The sequence below is a fragment of the Rana temporaria genome, chromosome 4, assembly GCF_905171775.1.
Source record: "Rana temporaria chromosome 4, aRanTem1.1, whole genome shotgun sequence".
Classification (NCBI taxonomy): Eukaryota; Metazoa; Chordata; class Amphibia; order Anura; family Ranidae; genus Rana; species Rana temporaria.
The window spans coordinates 369,408,835-369,426,800 of NC_053492.1; the positions used below are offsets into that span (position 1 = coordinate 369,408,835).

At 43.0% G+C, this 17,966-nt stretch overlaps 1 protein-coding gene across 2 annotated transcripts in view; it reads right to left on the reverse strand.

Annotated features, from left to right (window-relative positions):
• The window catches only part of IGF2R (insulin like growth factor 2 receptor), a 274,566-nt gene that overhangs the window by 167,628 nt on the left and 88,972 nt on the right, over positions 1-17,966 (reverse strand). For both annotated transcript variants that reach the window (XR_005748735.1, XM_040350930.1), the window contains exons 6-10: positions 16,210-16,330; positions 13,660-13,759; positions 11,158-11,320; positions 7,014-7,179; positions 2,277-2,380 (exon numbers count right to left, since the gene is read on the reverse strand). Coding sequence is in view for 1 of the 2 variants with exons in the window: in XM_040350930.1 (XP_040206864.1) it covers positions 2,277-2,380; positions 7,014-7,179; positions 11,158-11,320; positions 13,660-13,759; positions 16,210-16,330 (654 nt within the window). In the remaining variant the exon portion in view is untranslated. The remainder of the gene's footprint in view (positions 1-2,276; positions 2,381-7,013; positions 7,180-11,157; positions 11,321-13,659; positions 13,760-16,209; positions 16,331-17,966) is intronic.

Sequence of the window (17,966 nt, forward strand, 5' to 3'; positions counted from 1 at the left end):
TGTGCATGAGCCCTAAAAAACCAGGGCTGTGGAGTCGGTAGATAAATGTTCCGACTCCTTCGTTTTATGTACTTCCGACTCCGACTCCCCGACTCCTCTGTATTAATATGCGAATGTATTTTATACATTCCTTGAAGGAAAGAAATGCAACCTACCACAGGACTACTGGTTGGGAAGCCAACAGTCTACTGTATTGCACAGTTTAAGCAAAAGACAAACACAATGAAAACAACGTTTTATTAAAAAAAAAAATATTAATCAATCAAGTGGCTGGATAGTAGCAGCAGGCATAAACATCAGAAACAGGATCTTTACCAGTTCAAAAATACAAACCACATTATTTGGTTGTTTTAGAACAAAAACAAAGCTTATCTATAATGAACCAAAAACAAAATCTGTAAAACCTAGAAATGGTTTATATTAATCTTGAAATGTAGTTCTAGGCTTAGCAAATGCAAATCAATTCAATGTAGAGTTCTAAGGAAGAGAATTGCCTCTGCCAGATCCTCTTTCATAGAGGCTCTTAAGTCAGACTTTATTGTTTTTAGGGCTGAAAATAATCTTTCGACACTGACTTGGGTGGGTGGCATTGCAGTAACTATTCTGGCCACATCACTAACGATCTCTGGATAAACAAGGATGGCTTCTTCAACAGTAAGTTTTGATGAGCGATCATACTTTTCAACTTCTTTTAGTGCTTTATAAAACTCCTGTTGGAATTTTTTTATTTGGACACTTACTGGTTCTCTAACATGCGTTCCCTGTAAAAGCAGAACACAACACTATGGAAAGTATAAGTATTGCAGCTCCTAATTGTGCGTTGCGTGCCATATAGTGAAGCACATGAAAAGCATGCTTCTTCACGGTCACTTAACGTGTTCGTTTTGCGGTTACGTGAGGCACTGCATGCATTGGTCTTTATTCTTACAGTAGAGAAGTCATTAATTATAACTTTTTGTGAATTGGGACATTTAAACTTGCTTTTTTTTTTTTAATTCCAATCTAAATTTAGTAGGAGTCGGAGTCGGTGCATTGTTTGCCGACTCCGACTCCAGGTACCCAAAATTTCCCCCGACTCCTCGACTCCGACTCCACAGCCCTGTAAAAAACCATCACGTTTTTAAAGCAGAATAGGGAAAAATATTTGCCTTAGTTCCAATGGTCCAACAAGAGCAAAATCCCTCACCAGCATCTTCTCCCCTGCTTGTTCTGGGTGCCAGTCCTCAGACCATCTTGATTGGCTGACACGGGATGACATCACCCATTCAGTCATCCCAGTACACATGGAGTATGCCAGAACGTATATATGGAGTTGTACATGCACAGCTCAGTGAGCATTGTACAAGGAATTGCAGAAGATACACGTTTTCTCTGCAATAAAGATCCTGCCTTTTCCTTATGTTTTTCAGCTTTAGTTCCACTTTAAGTTAACTACAGTGGAACCTTGGGTGCGCAGTACCACATTTGGCCAGAGGTGCGGGGGCGCCGGGGACACTCAGATCGGTTGGGAAATACTCAGATCTCGATGGTTTCCGAGTTCAGCTGAGCTGTCCGAGTATTTCCGAGGCTCTCCAGCACCCCCCCCCCCTCTGGCCACATGTGGTATTACATGCTATAGAAGTCGATGCAGAACAAATTATCTTCGTTTTCATTGACTTCTATAGGGAAACTTGCTTTGATCTGCAAGTGCTTTGGATTACAAGCATTCTCCTGGAACGAATTATGCTCATAATCCAAGGTTCCACTGTAGCTTCTTCACTGTGGAACTTAGTTGAACATTAGCCTCATTTTACAAAGCCAACATACAAGGCAAAGGATACTTAACAGCAAAATAGTGATAGTTATTTTCAAAGTCCAATTACATTTGGAGTTTACATTCACATGGCTATATCCAGGGCTTTTTTTCAGGGGGAACTTGGGGGAACTCAGTTCCACCACCTTTGGCTCAGATCCTTTGGTGCCTGCTCACCACAATCACTTGCAAACACAGAAGTAGGGTTTCTGTGTTTACAAGTGACAGCTCTGCACTCTGTGTGTAACCCCCATGAACTCTGCATTATGTATGTAATGCAATCCTGGTATTCAATGCCCCATTAAGACCCTTCTACTGTTTGTGAAATCTGTTTGGTTGAGTTCCACTTCCTGCACCTATTTTCTGAGAAAAAAAACTCTGGCTATATCAATATAATTATTCTTGAGTTAGAGCTTTGTGAATAGTCGAATGTGTCCCATACAGCCATCATTTATAAATGGAATACAGTGAAAGTTCTTTTTACCTGCCGTTTCATTACATTCAAAATTAATCACAGTCATACGCTGGAAGCCAGTGCTACAGGTTTCTCCTCCAGAATACGTCAAAGTAATGTCACCATCAGAATATCTAAGTGAAGACATCAAAAAATTACTGAACGCATCCATATAGTGTATATACACAGTACATGCCAACATTTAGAAACATCGAAGTGACAAAATGTTTAAACAAGTCTATAGGTCAATGGTGATACAACTTCTGCTAGATGCCACTTCCCTAATAAACGTATAGAACCACAGAAAATCCCCTGTTGGTGGGAATTTTCAGGCACCTCAATTAATATAAGCAATTTTTATTGTTCCGTCACTGAATAAAGAACACACTATACAATGAAAAGGCTCAACCAAGCTCTACTTCTATATGGCAGTTGATGAGCAGCGTTGGTGCACTGGCTGTGTAGTTCACTGCGCGTCCATAATAGAAAAAAAAAAAAACGCTGGCAACTCAAAGCTGCTTCCTCTAATGCCGCATACACACCATCACTTTATGTGATGAAAAAAAAAAAACACATTTTCTGTGAAGTAAAAAACAACGTTTTTGAAACTTCAATTTTCAAAGACGAAGTTGCCTACACACCATTGTTTTTCTCACAATGTTCTAGCAAAGCGAGGTTACGTTCACCACGTTTTTCCATTGAAGCTCGCTTCATAACTAGCTTCTGGGCATGCGCAGGTGTAAAAACGTCGTTTTAAACGACGTTTTTTGCTACACATGGTCAATTTCTGTGAAGTAAAAAATTACGTTTTGAAAAACGACACAAAATTGAAGCATGCTTCAATTTTTTTTTTGTCGTTTTTCAGAAGACATAAGACGTTTTCCCCCACACAAGGTCATTTAAAGCGACGTTTTTAAAAACGTTGTTTTTTTTCATCACATAAAGTGATTGTGTGTACGCGGCATAAGAATTTTATTTGGCACAATAGCAGTGTACAATTCACATGAACTAACGCATTTCGGTTAAAGCTGGTACTCTGCTTTAGTAGTAGTAGAGGAACCTTTTCAAAAGTCGAAGCGACTTCAGTAATGCCAATTAAGATGGCTTTCATCGACTAAAAGGAGATTTCACATGTCACATGACTTGGGATCTCACAAGTCAGATCCCAAATCGTGGCAGTGTGAACCGAATCTTATTCGCCATCTTTCGGTCAACAAGATCCTGAGTATAATCACCAGTAAACTATTCCATCCATGTGCAACTGGCATTGAAGTTAAAAATGACAGACTTCGTGGTTGGATTGCCAGGTGACATTAAACGAAAAAAGCCTAAAAATAGAAAACGAATGCATGCTCCACAAAGCATATTAAAATAAGAAACAAAAAAATTGTTAAAACTGCAGTTTACCAAATTAATAGTTTAGGTGGCTGCATTTGGTTTTATTTTCACCTGATAATCCACCAAGTCTGTTTAACTTAAAGTCGTTGTAAACCCACTTTTTTTACTTTTACCTAAAGGTAAGCCTATAACAAGGCTTACCTGTAGGTAAGGAGAATATCTCCTAAACCTGCACGGTTTAGGAGATATTCCCCTCGCAATGCGCCGCATGCGTAGGGGGGGATCTACGGCGAAAGGACCGGCAGCCGCCGGACCTTGCCGAGTTTTAAATCTCCTGCGCACGCGTGGGAGCGACGTCATCGCCGCTCCAGCCAATCACAGCGCTGGAGCGGCGATACCCGGAAGACACGCCGAGGCAAGATGAAATCTCGCTCGGCGTGGACCAGGTAAGTGCTACACACCTCGTTCCGAGGTAAGTATTTCATAATGAGCTAATATGCGGTGCATATTAGCTCATTATGACTTTTGCCTTACAGGAGAAAAAAAATAAAAAATTTGATGCAGGTTTACAACCGCTTTAATTTAACATACCAAGCTGTCCAGACAATGTATCTGTAACAGCACCCCCTGTCACTGTGTTTTGGAAAGAGCTGTGGGCTGGCCTCCTACCCACAAACTATGGCAAAGCAGAGAACGGGAGATTTGGAGAGCTATTTGCCGTCTCCCACCACCTGGAGAAGATGCCACCTCCAGACATTTGTGTCCTCGGTCGGCGGTTCATCGGAACAGGGTGAACGCGGTATCTGTGTCTGGGCTCATGGAGTCGTTTCCGGCTACCTAAACCTATTGGCCCAGCTGGGCTAAATATATACTTTTAGTCCACAAAAAATGTACTTTTAGCTGATAAAGGCATATACAAGATGGCGGTATTCCCAAAGCGTGGGGCTACGAGACTTGGGGACAAAATGGCATTGAGATAATGTAATGTAATGCTACATCCCTTCTCTTGTTGCTGTGCTTAATTGTGTTGGGTCATGGCACGTAGACAAAAGTCTGGAGACACCTCCCAGCAAAAGATGTGTCTCAGTCGATGACGTAATCAGTGCATGAGCTCTGAAGGTCCAACTTACTGTGCCAGACCTTCAGAGCCCATGCCGTAAAAACCGGGGAAGATGTCTGTCGTCAAAAGGAAAATAACGGTTTGCTGCAAGTAAGAGCTGGAGTTCAGCTTTAATTAAATCTATTTAATCTGCTAGTCTAAGGCCCCATACACACTATTAGAATTTCTGCAGATCTTTGTCTTCAAATTTACCAAAACCATGTAGTGCAAGGGCGTGGCCGATTGCATACAAATTGAAACGCTTAGGCTACTTTCACACTGGGGCATCGTGGGTGTTGGCAGTAGAGGGGAGCGTTAAAACCGCCCGCAAAGCGATGCAGTGCCGCTTTGCCGGCGGTTTGGAGGCGTTGCCCATGGATTTCAATGGGCAGGGGCGCTTTAGGAGCAGTGTATTCACTGCTCCTACAGCGCCTCAAAGATGTGTCTGGCTCTGCCTTTGGCTTTCACACTGGAGTGAATGCAGAGACTCTTTCAGGGCTCTTTGCAGGCGCTATTTTTAGCCCTATAGCACCTGCAAAGCGCCTCAGTGTGAAGGTAGCCTTAAAAAGGTTTGACCTCATATTATATGGTTTTGGTAAATCTGAAGACAAAAATCTGCAGAAAATCTAATAGTGTGTATGGGGTCTAACACTACCCTCTCCCTAGACCAACAATGCTGCTATCCAGCCGTCATCAAGAATGTAGACAAACCTGACACAGGATTTGTTCTACTGCCCAGATTACCAGGTGAAATAAAGGCAAAATAACCCTTAAAAAAAAAAAAAAAACACGAATGTAGCCACGATATCCAATGACTGGTAAGCTGCAATGCATTGCATTTATGTTTATGGGTTCAATACTACTTTCAAAATTGGTAAGCTGCAATATACTCAAGTTTTGCTTTTGTGTTTAGATTTGCTTTCAGGTCTTGTCCCTCCCCAGTCTTGACTGGACAGAGAAATGAGACGTAGCAGCCTAATGATTTTAGTATGTCACTTTGCTCTCTACCACCATCAGTACACGTTCCTTGTTAGTATCCAAGTGCTACAGTACGATCGATTGGCTCCTTGTACTGCTTCGCCCTCCCTTATGCTGGGTTCACACCGCAGTATGAAGCGGCTCACAGCAGGGGTCTGGTGTGTCCCCGATTTACATTTAACAAGAAGTCCAACAAAAGCAGTCCACTAACCAAGGAGACAATCCAAATAAAGTACCGTATTTCCAGCATATAAGACAACTTTTTGGATGCAAAAAAATGCATCCAAAGTCGGGGGTCGTCTTATACGCCAGTGACAGTGTCCGTGCTGCGAGCGTCCATGAATTAAAAGCCGCTCCTTCTCAGCGTGTCCTGTGATAGGCGGAACACAAATATTCCCAGCAGCGCCTCTGTTCTGTGTTCCTCCTATCACAGATGCCTTCTCATCCTCGGACGAGAGGATGTCCGTGATAGGCGGAACACAGAACAGAGGCGCAGCTGGGAAAATGTATGTTCCGCCTATCACAGGACACGCTGAGAAGAAGGCGCGGCTTTCAAATCATGGACGCTCGCAGCACGGAGACTGTCACCGGCCTGGAAACAAATCAGCAAAACGTGAGTGATGGCAGTGATGGCACAGTGGGGGCAAGTGATGGCACAGTGGGGGGGGGGGGCAAGTGATGGCACAGTGGGGGGGGGGGGCAAGTGATGGCACAGTGGGGGGGGGGCAAGTGATGGCACAGTGGGGGGGGGGGGCAAGTGATGGCACAGTGGGGGGGGGGCAAGTGATGGCACAGTGGGGGGGGGGCAAGTGATGGCACAGTGGGGGGGGCAAGTGATGGCACAGTGGGGGGGGGGGGCAAGTGATGGCACAATGGGGGGGGGGGGCAAGTGATGGCACAGTGGGGGGGGGGGGCAAGTGATGGCACAGTGGGGGGGGCAAGTGATGCACAGTGGGGGGGGGGGGCAAGTGATGGCACAGTGGGGGGGGGGCAAGTGATGCACAGTGGGGGGGGGGGCAAAGTGATGGCACAGTGGGGGGGGGGGCAAGTGATGGCACAGTGGGGGGGGGCAAGTGATGGCACAGTGGGGGCATGTAATGTAATGGTACAGTGAGATTTGAAAAAAAGCCTGTTTCTGTCAGCGGTTCCGGCTACCCCTCAGCTTCCAGAAAGACTAGTAGGAAGGGGGTAGTCTTATATGGCGAGTATATCCCAAAACCAACATTTTTCCTGGAAAATTAGGGGGTTGTCTTATACGCCTAGCCGTCTTATACGCCGGCAAATACGGTACCATTGAAATGTTTATTTAGGACAGAACATGATAAAGTACACATCACGGTGCATTTACATACCTGAGCGCCTGATTTTTAGAGGAGCCGGCACCTTTACTCTGGCTGCTGGATTTCTTTAACTGACAGGAAGACATTTCCCCCGAACATTCTCCTCCACGAGTCTGATCACAAACATTCAAGTAATACATGTATTCACCCTTGTCATCTTCTGCATGGTAAGCACCGACTGGAACACAAGAATGGGAAATGTATCTGTACAACAATTTCCTTTTACTAATCATATGACGCAATGTGACAAGTTTAATGTGTGGCCTCACATTTGTATATCTCACCAAAAATTCTAGAGAGTGTTCACCTTTGCTGCCCTTCACCCCTCCAAAAAGCCAAGAGATATTTCTGTCCGATAACAAGTTTTATTGTGTAACTTGAGCCAAAATAACTTTTTTGTACTGATAGAGTGAAGAAAAATTGGATACTCTGGTTTGTGTTGCGATCCAAGACCTTACTGTTCTTCATACACAATGGCACTGTCAAATGTGTATTTAGAGCAGGCGTCCCCAGGCCCCGGGCTGAGGATCAATGTTGGTCCATGCACCATTTGAGGCCAGGCTGGCACACTGAAGGAGCCAAGTGGCAGGAGAGCAGAGACCAAGCTTGTTTGCATCACCGTTGTTGGGTCCATCTTCACAAGATTCTCAATCTCATAGGAGCGGAACCCTATGTAAATCAACTGTGCATGTATGTACCGGTTTTCCGCTGGCTCCTGACTTGTAATGCCAAATTCCATTCTGAGGCCGCAGCACTGGGGCGAGGCTGCAAGAGGCTTGACTTAAAGAGCTCTTTCACTGCACAAAAAGAAAAAAAAAAAAAAAACCTTACAAATTGACGCGCTGGCGGCTACAGGGACGTACAGCCGCTGGCGGCCGGATACCCTGACAAGTGACACCGATTCTTCATTATGCTGAGTTGCAGTATATCATATATTACAATGTAATAAAATAAATAATGCCTTTTAATTATCCTGATCCCAATTAACAATGGTGTCAGGATGACTGAAAGTCAAAACCCATGCGAACACAGTCTTATGCACCAGGGATAAAGTGCCCAGTGTACATGTGGCCTAAAACGCAGGAAAAAAAAAAAAAAAAAATAACCTGGGAGGCATTAAAGCCATTGATACTTCCAAGATGATTTCGCCTGGATTTAAAGGAGAAGTTCACCTTTTGCCAAAAAATAATAAATGCTGAGCTTTTTGCAGGTAAATATGTGCATTTTCTATTTTGTGTTGCAAAAGCCTGTAAATTATTGCACCAGATCGCTGATGCCATGCAGGTCTCCTGCAGACCTGTAAGTATATGCTTCATCATAGGAGGAAACCGATACATTCTGACAGGAATGAATGAATGAACTACCATGGCACTCCACAACACCATGGTAGTTCATTGAGAACTACAAGCCTTGTAGTTTTCAATTCATAGAGCACTGCGAATAAGTGACGCGACAAGGCTTATTTATTTTTTATTTTTATTTTTATTTATTCTGCCAGCTAGTGGGTGAAGATCTGCTACTAGCTCTCAGAGTGGGGGATAAGGGACAGGTCCTTTCATGACATGTTACATCCTGTATATGGGTGTAACATGTTCTAAAAGGTGAACCTATCCTTTAGCTTTACTGAGTAAGTGCCAGTACGAATAAGCCTGGCAGTCTTTCACTTTAAAAGCGGTTTGTCACCCTGTAGGAGATTAAAGCCCAACTCTGGGTACACCAACAAAATGATCCCTTGCAGTGGGGCTATGCATGCACTTCAAGGGGAGAGGAGAAACCATTTTATGTTCCTGATCCTCTGAGTTCTGGCGGTGGACTGTCCCCCAGCACCCTCACATCCAAAGCAGGACTATGGACCATGCTCTGGTCCTGATAATGTCAAGAACCTAGACCGGTGGAGAGGTGCAGAAGCTTTGGGGACTGGTCTAGCTGCGGGAAAGAGAAGTACAGTACACAAGTACATTTTAGCACATACATTTACATGTATGAAAATATACAATTTATAAAAGATAAAATATGAACATAAATATGGCCCTGGGTGCTGTGGTTCCTTGTCCTGCAAGGCGCAGGTATGTGAATGGCCCCAATTTCTTCTATACTACGGCGTAGATGTGTAAAAAACTGAACGCTGTACAAGGCTTTTCGTCACCTGTGTAGATGAGCCTTTATATTAAAAATTTTGAACATCATCATCTGTTGCGTGACCTCACTATAATATCACTTCCAGGTTTATCACTCACTTCCTGTTTCCTGCTCAGCTTGTTACACAACAAACCCATTTGGATCATGGTCTCTCACCTAGGATCAGGTAGATCTTGGTTACATTGTTCATTTTGGCTGTTTTATTTCATTGATTTTTCTTGGTGTTTTTTTCCCTACCACTTACCTTTGGCGAGAGCTAGGTAGACCGATATATCGGCCGATATTTGGCCATTTTTGATAAATCAGCATCGGCCAATTATTATCAAAATTAGGCCAATATTTTACACTGACCGCCGCTCCTCCTCCCTTCTTCACACAGCATCAAGCACCACGCTGAGTGTGAAACTGACAAGTAAAAGAGAGGAGAGAGAGGAGCTGTCAGCTCGATGTTGGGGGTGGGCGGGACCCGGCAGCTATATTACACCAGTCAATTGGATGGTATCTGGGCGGGCCGCTATGTGTATGTGACCCCGCCCCCTTTCTAAAGCAGCAAAATCATTGGCTGGTGTAATTTAGCTGCTGGGTCCCGCCCACCCGACATCACGCTGACAGCGCCTCTCTCTCTCCTCTGTCAGTTTCACAGTTTCACTTGGCTTAGTGTGAAACCTGCCAGTGCCACCGCAAATCAGTGCCATCTGTCAGTGCCACCAGCCAGTGTCTGTCAGTGCCACCCCCAGTCAGTGCCAACCAGTTCCAATTGCCAATCAGTGCCACCTGCCAGTGCCATTTGTCTGTTCCAAACGAGCGCCACCTGCTAGTGCCAATTAGTGCCAGCTGTCAGTTCTAAACCAGTGCCACCTGCCAATGCCAACCAGTGCGACCTGCCAGTGCCATCCGTCAGTTCCAAACCAGTGCCATCTGTACTGAGGACATCAAGTGTGTGCTAGAGTGACAGGAGTAAGCAGGAAGGAGTGGATCGGCCTAAAATATCGGCCACAAAAATCAGCATCATATATCGGCATCGGCCAGAGGAAAAACCCATATCGGTCTACTTCTATTATCTACTTTGATTCCTCACCTGGGTTCACTTTTACCCTGCTTTGGGCTTTAGTCCTCACTATATCATTAGACATGCACTACCAACATTGTGATATACACTAATACCATGGATTATGAGCATAATTTTATTCCAGAAGAATGCTTGTAAACCAAAGTACTTGCATATTAAAGAGAGTTTCCCCATAGGAAGTAATGGAAACTCAGATAATCCATTCAACAGCTTGTCTATGCAGTACCGCGCAAGGCCAGAGGTGTGGGGGCGACAAAGACACTCGGGAACCGAGTGTCTCCATGCGTCACCAGTGCCCCTGCACCTTTGGCCAAATGCGGTACTGCACACCCCAGTGGCTTGAATCCTGCTAGTCTTGCGAGACAACGCTCGCAAAGCGAGTCAGGATTTTTAAACAAAAAATAGCTTGTTTTGTGAAACGCTTGTAAACCGCATTACTCGCAATCCAAGGTTTCCGCTGTATATTTTACTACCCTCCACAGTGTCATTTGCGACCCCACTCCCATGGTAATCTATTCATTACTGCTTGTGTTGTCTTTGTACCACTGCCACAGCTCCCGGAGATGAATCCCTCAGCATGTCTTCGGCTCTCAGCACCCCATTTGAAACCTAAAGCTGACTCGTGAGTAAACATTCTCCCCGTCCCCTTTGCAACAAATACCAGATTACACATACATTTATACATATACACACACCATGTGTTACTAATGAGCAATACTATTTATTCACTGTATTTTTGTATTTATGACTCAACATGTGTATATGTACCAATAACATTATATAATCTTCGACCCCCCCCCCCCCCCAATCACCTGATAGCCGTGCTTCATTGAAAGTCCAAAATTTCCCCTTTTTAATTTGATGCAGGAATTTTTTTTTCTGTATAAGTATAGTTAATTGTTTAAAAATTTAAAAAAAAAAAAAGTGGTGGTCAATTCAAGTCCTCACCAGACGTTTCTTTCAGGGGGTTTAAGTCGATAGAAATGCCTCTTTCCTTGCTGAAGAGTTTGCAGGTATCACTTTCCAGGTACTCGGTGTGGCAGGCATTCTCTGTAACCCATTCGATCTCATAGCGGCAATTGGAGTTGGCAGTTAATTTTGGGCCTGTAACCTAAATGACAGTAAATGTGGTACAGTGTATAAATTATACTTTTTCAGATGTTTATTTTTAATTAGTTGTGTCAAACCCAACAACAACAACCACCACCTTTAGAACTTCTGCATATTCAAGTATTCATGAAGGTAAAGAATGAATCCATACATGTGACAAAACAGAACCCGAGTCAGAACGTGTGTGTTCATTTTTGGATAGAGTGGGGAGTAGTCAGATCATCGATTTTAACTTCTGTATGTGCCCCTTTCTAGGAAATGTTCCTCAACTTCCTGTCCCAGTGACACCCAGGGCACTAGTGTAAGCAAAACCTTTGCTTCTCTGAAATATATTCTATTCTTAGAGGCCAAGGATAGGGATACTGTAAACCTTTTCAATATGAATATATAAGAAATTCACTTGAAAAAAAGGGGAAGCAGGAAATTCAATTCACAGCAAAGCCCTGGGTGTCACTGGAACAGGAAGAAAATACATTTCCCCACCCTATACCAAAACAGTTCCTCTGTAAGCATTATAAGATCAAAATCAAATCAAAACAGCACAAACAGTTGAAAACAGTCAAAGAATCATATGACAGCTGAAGACCACCAGGAAGTGGAGTGTGTGCTCCTTGTTTGAATTCTCAGTCTACAGTCCAGATACTGGAGGGGAGGGAGTACAGGTTAAGTAAAGTTTAAAGCGGAGCTGCGCCAAAAAAAAAAAAAAAAAAGTCAGCAGCTACAAATACTGTAGCTGCTGACTTTTAATATTAGGAAATTTACCTGTCCAGGGCGCCTGCAATGTCAGCACCCAAAGCCAATCTGTCCCTGGGTTGGAGGCGCCACTGGTCTCTTGCCGTCTTCTGGGACCTGTGCGTCTCCCAGAAGCCAGCGGACATGGCATAGATTGCTGCGGATACTGGGATGACCTATGCCCGGAAGTGGGAGAAAATACCTGGATAAGACAGGTATCTGCTCCCCCCTCCGCCTGAAAGGTGCCAAATGGGATGGGGGGGGGGGGGATTCTAAAAAGCGAAAGTTACATTTTTGGGTGGAACTCCGCTTTAAGTGCTAGAAACCTCCGTAGTCAACCTCCTACAGGTAAGCATATAATAAAGCATAAAAATGAATATCCTCTAAACGTTCACCGTTTAGGAGTTATCCAAGTGAGCAGCAGCCAGTGACATTCCCGACGCATGTGCTCCAAAGTAATGACATACTCGTGCCGTTCCTTCAGAGCTGTGTCATTGCTGAGATCCCCACAGGCCTTAGCAGGAGTGACATCATCGCAGGTCGACCATTCATGCAGAAGTCATCACCGCTGTGGGGTTTTGTTTTAAGGCAAATCTTTCATAATGTTTATGTGGTGCATACTAGCACATTATATCGCCTTACAGGAGGAACCCCACCCCCAAAGAGTTTACTACTGCTCTAAGTTTTGATTTAGATTTTTTTTCCTACCTGGTTTTACTTTTTTTGTGTGTGTGTACCAGACCTCCTGTTATATGAGGAGCACTGCTAGACCATGGAATAACTAAAAGCAGGTGAAAGTTAAAATGACCTTAAAGGCCCCTTTCACACCTGAACGCCGCCAGGCAGCGTTTTCTTTGCGCAATTTTATTACGCATTTTTGAAGCAGCACCAATTATTTGAATGGAACTCCCTCCAATCCAAAAAAAAAATGAAATAAAAAAAAATCGCACCAAAGAAACTCATGTACCAAATTTTGTCAAATTTTTCAAACACGCAATATAGGATGAATAAATACGTGTATGTAAACATTAATTGCACCACACAGACATCACTGAAAACATTTGAGCAATAATTTGAGGGCTAGAATTCACGGGTTAAAGATTAACTGATAAACTATAAAGGCTTTAAATATGTAGCCTATGGACAATTCTAAGTATCATAGTTTTTTGTTTTTTTTTAATTGCGATTTGAAAGACGTGCGCAACTTTAAGGCTGGTTATATTTGGTATCCATTAACTCAATGCGACTCCATCTTTTATATTTTAGCAAAAAATTTTGTTTGTTTGCACTAAAATCCCATTTTTGTGTATATTTCCTGAAAATTATCATGTTATCAACTCGATGCACCAAACCGTGGTGATATGCGGTGAGGGGAAGTGCATGGTGTAAAAATGCAGCACGTTTGCACATTCCACCTAAACTCTGAGCTACGGTACGGTACAAACAAGGCACAAAAACTATTTTTTTCTATGTGATTTTGTCTTGAGTCTGTGTTAAACTATAGTTCAATACATATAGTGTGAATGAGTCCTTATTGTACAGTATATAAAAAAAAAATATTCTTCATGTATGCCTAGCCAGCATCAGTAATGGTAAAATTGCACCAACCTCAGTTCCTGATGTTGGACAGATAAACGTTATAGTTACTGCTGGCTGATGATCATCACAGAAATCAGGCTTTGTGTCTGTTTCATAGTGTAGAACAAGCCTAAAAAGAAAAAAAAAAAAAAAACTTAGTGGAATACAAGTCTTTCGCACAGGCTACAAACATGAAACAGGTAGGTACATGGCCGGCTTTAGTGGCTTCCTCTGGTCAATTGCCAATACAACTGCGGAGACAAAATCAACTACCCGCATTTATACACCGATTTGCATCTACACTTGGCAAAAATAATATTCTGTAAAGCAGGGTGAACAGATATCTGCGTTAACTCAAGAAAAAAATTAAAAAAGCCAGCACAGTTTATTGATTATCAAACAAAAAAATATAAAAGTCCAAAATGCAGCGCTTCAATAAAGATTATACTGTATAAATGTGATAGTCCAAATGGGTAAAGATGAGGAGCCTCCACCAAACTTCAATGTGCACAAGAAAAGCACACCACACCCACGTGATATCAGTCTGCTTACTAGAAAGATATGAAAACAGGCAATGTAATCATATGATGCAGGGGGTCAGTAGTAGATGTGACACTTCAAAACTCGGTAGGCAGGTTATGGAATTATCCAAGATCATCAATACCAGAAAGACATCAGGACTCACACGAACAGATGGATATATTGTGAGATCATCAACAGGATATTCACCAGTGTGAGGAAAAAACAAAAGTGAAGCCTGTAAGGTAAAACACACGTTTTTATTTGTAGTCTACTTACAGGTAAAAAAAAAGGAACATCTTGACTTATTAAACTCTGCGGCTCTCAGCGCGCTTGCATCGGCCAGCCTGACATGTTTCATCCATGTGGATATAATCAGAAGCGTCAAACAAAGTCTGTTTTTTGACTCCTCTGATAATATCCACATGGGATGAAACATGTCAGGCTGGCGGATGCAAGCACGCTGAGAGCTGCAGAGTTTTAAAAGTCATGATGTTCCATTTTTACCTGCAAGTAGACTACAAATAAAAACGTGCGTTTTACCTTAGAGCCGGTTCACCCAGGGGCGACTCGTCAGGCGAATTAGTCGCCTGACAAGTCGCGCTCCGCTCTGTACTATGGAACCGTTCTAATAGGAACGACTCAAGAGGGTTCCTGTACTACTTTGGGACGACTTCAGGGCGACTTGCATTGACTTCAATACAGAAGTCATGGGCAGATGGCCTTGCCAAGTCTCTCGGCAAGTCGTGCTGCCCCAGTGTGAACCGGCTCTTACGGGCTCTTCACTATTGTTGCTTTTTTCCCCCTCACACTGGTTAATATCCTGTTGATGATCGCGCAATATATCCATCTATTCTACTCTTTCTGGTATTGATGATCTTGGATAATTCCATAACCTGCCTACCAATTTTTGAAGTGTCACATCCTCTGACCCCCTGCATCATATGATTACATTGCCCGTTTTCATATCTTTCTGGTAAGCAGACTGATATCACATGGGTGTGGTGTGCTTTCCTTGTGCACATTGAAGTTTGGTGGAGGCTCCTCATCTTTACCCATTTGGACTATCACATTTATATATTCTTTATTGAAGCACTGCATTTTGGACTTTTATAAAAAATAATATTCTGCCTGTGCAAAAAGCAAACATGGCTGCCCTTTGTAACCTAAGCTGAAAACTTAAAGCGGTGGTTCACCCTCAATAACAACATTCTACCATTAAATCAAGCATAGTAGCGCGAGTTACAGTATGCCTTTATTTATTTTTGTTGGCCCCGTACTCACTGTTTAATCCCGGAGATGAGTTTCAGGCTCCCCACGGGAATGGGCGTTCCTAGTCAGAGGGGACAATGATTGATGGACAGCTATTGTGCGTCACGCCTCCCGAGTAGGACTCGGCTCTTCACGGCGCTTCACAGACATTGGAGCTGACTGCGCAGGCGCCGTGAAGAGCCACATCCTATTTCGGCTAATTTCCGTGAGGCGTGACGTGCCATAGCCGGCCGTCAATCATGTTCCCCCTCTGACTAGGAACGCCTACTAGACTGAAACTTATCTCCGGGATTAAACAGTGAGTACGGCGCAAAAAAATAAAATAAAGGCATACTGTAGCTCACGCTACTATGCTAGATGGCATGTTAGAAAAAAAAATAATTTTAGGGTGAACCCCGCTTTAACTGGAGGGGTTTTCAAACCTTCAAACATACAATTATTATTTTTATTTTTTTACATTTCACTATATATCCAGGACATTGAGGCAAAGATAAATGCACTGGCTCCAGGTCAGTCCAACAATATAGCGCCTTGTAAAGAAAAGGTGCAGTTCTGGCTCTTATTGAAATCACTGGAAGAAATGGAGGTAGGAGATCGCACATTTAAAGATAAAAATCCAACTTCTTTAAGGGAGAAATGTAAAACCTCAACAGCACAGACACACAGGTAACAAGGTTGACGCGTTTCACATCACAATCATAATCACATATCCAGGACACTTGAAAACACAGTACAACCATCAAGTTAATAAACTCTATTACAACATGTGAAAAGCAAGCTAAAGTTTACCTCTCTGCGAAATAAGACGTAAGGGGCTCCTTTGGTCGCCCAATATCATAAGCCTTGCCACCCTTAACAATGCATGCAGCACTTGCTGCAGGACATGCCGACGTGTCTCCTTCTGAGTTGCCTTTTGAAGGAAATAAAAAAAATAACCTATTTCACAGTATAGACCAGACACAAAACAATGCATTAAAGAATAATTTTTTGTTTTGGATGGAGTTGTAAGGGATTAGAACACCTGTCAGGTTTGTATTGTCATATGTCCCTGTTAAAGCGGATATCCATGTTTCTGGTCACTTTAACCACTTAAGGACCGCCTCCTGCACATATACGTAGTCACAATGGCACGGCTGGGCACAGGCAGGTACCTGTACGTTGCCTTTAAGAGCCCAGCCGTGGGTCGCGTGTGACCCAGTCCGAAGCTCCGTGACCGGACCCGATCGACGCCGGTGTCCCGCGATTGGTCACAGGAGCTAAAGAACGGGGAGAGGCGAGTGTAAACACACCTTCCCCGTTCTTCTGTGTGGCATTGACACTGATCGTCTGTTCCCTGATGTAGAGAAGGACAATCAGTGACGTCACGCCTACAGCCACACCCCCCTACATTAAGAATCACTCCCTTAGCGCCACCTAGTGGTTAACCCCTTCACTGCCATTTTCACAGTTATCAGTGCATTTTTATAGCACTTTCCGCTGTGAAAATGACAATGGTCCCAAAAATGTGTCAAAAGTGTAAGCCATAATGTCGCAGTCATGAAAAAATAAAATCATTGCCGCCATTACTAGTAAAAAAAAAAAAAAAATCAAACCAAACACTTATTGCGATTTTTTTTTTCCCCAAAAATAAGTAGAATACGTATCGGCCTAAACTGAGATTTTTTTTTTTTTTTTTTGGGGGGGGATATTTATTATAGCAAAAAAGTAAACATTTTTTTGTTTATAGCACAAAAAATAAAAACCACAGAGATGATCAAATACCACCAAAAGAAAGCTCTATTTGTGGGAAAAAAAAGGACGCCAAATTTTGTTTTGCACGACCGCGCAATTGTCAGTTAAAGCGACGCAGTGCGGAATCGCAAAAAGGGCCCCCTTTTTAATGGTCCAGGTCTTAAGTGGTTAAAGAGTCCTGGTCAAAACAAGCCATTTTTCACTAAGTGCTGTACTGGTTCTATGCACAATATGTCTCATCAACTACATACAGTGCCTTGAAAATGTTTCCACATTTTGTCATGTTACAACCAAAAACAAATCTATTTTCGGGGTATTTTATGTAATAGACCAACACAAAGTGGTACATATTAAGTGGAAGGAAAAAGATAAATGGTTTTCTAATTTTTTACAAATAAATAGGTGAAAATTGTGGCGTGTATTTGTATTCAGCCCCTCTGAGTCAATACTCTGTAGAACCACCTTTCGCTGCAATTACAGCTGCAAGTCTTTTTGGGTATTACTCTACCAGCTTTGCACATCTAGAGAGTGGCATTTTTGCCCATTTTTTGCAAAATAGCTCAAACTCTGTCAGATTGAATGGAGAGTAACTGAAAAGCAATTTGAAAGTCTTGTCATTGATTCTCAATTGGATTTAGACCTGGGCCATTCTAACACATGAATATGCCTTGATCCAGGAAATCTCAAACTACGGCTCTCCAGCTGTTGCAGAACTACACATCCCATGAGACATTGTAAAACTCTGACATTCACAGACATTATTACCAGGCATGATGGGAATTGTAGTTCCTGAACAACTGGAGGGCCATAGTTTG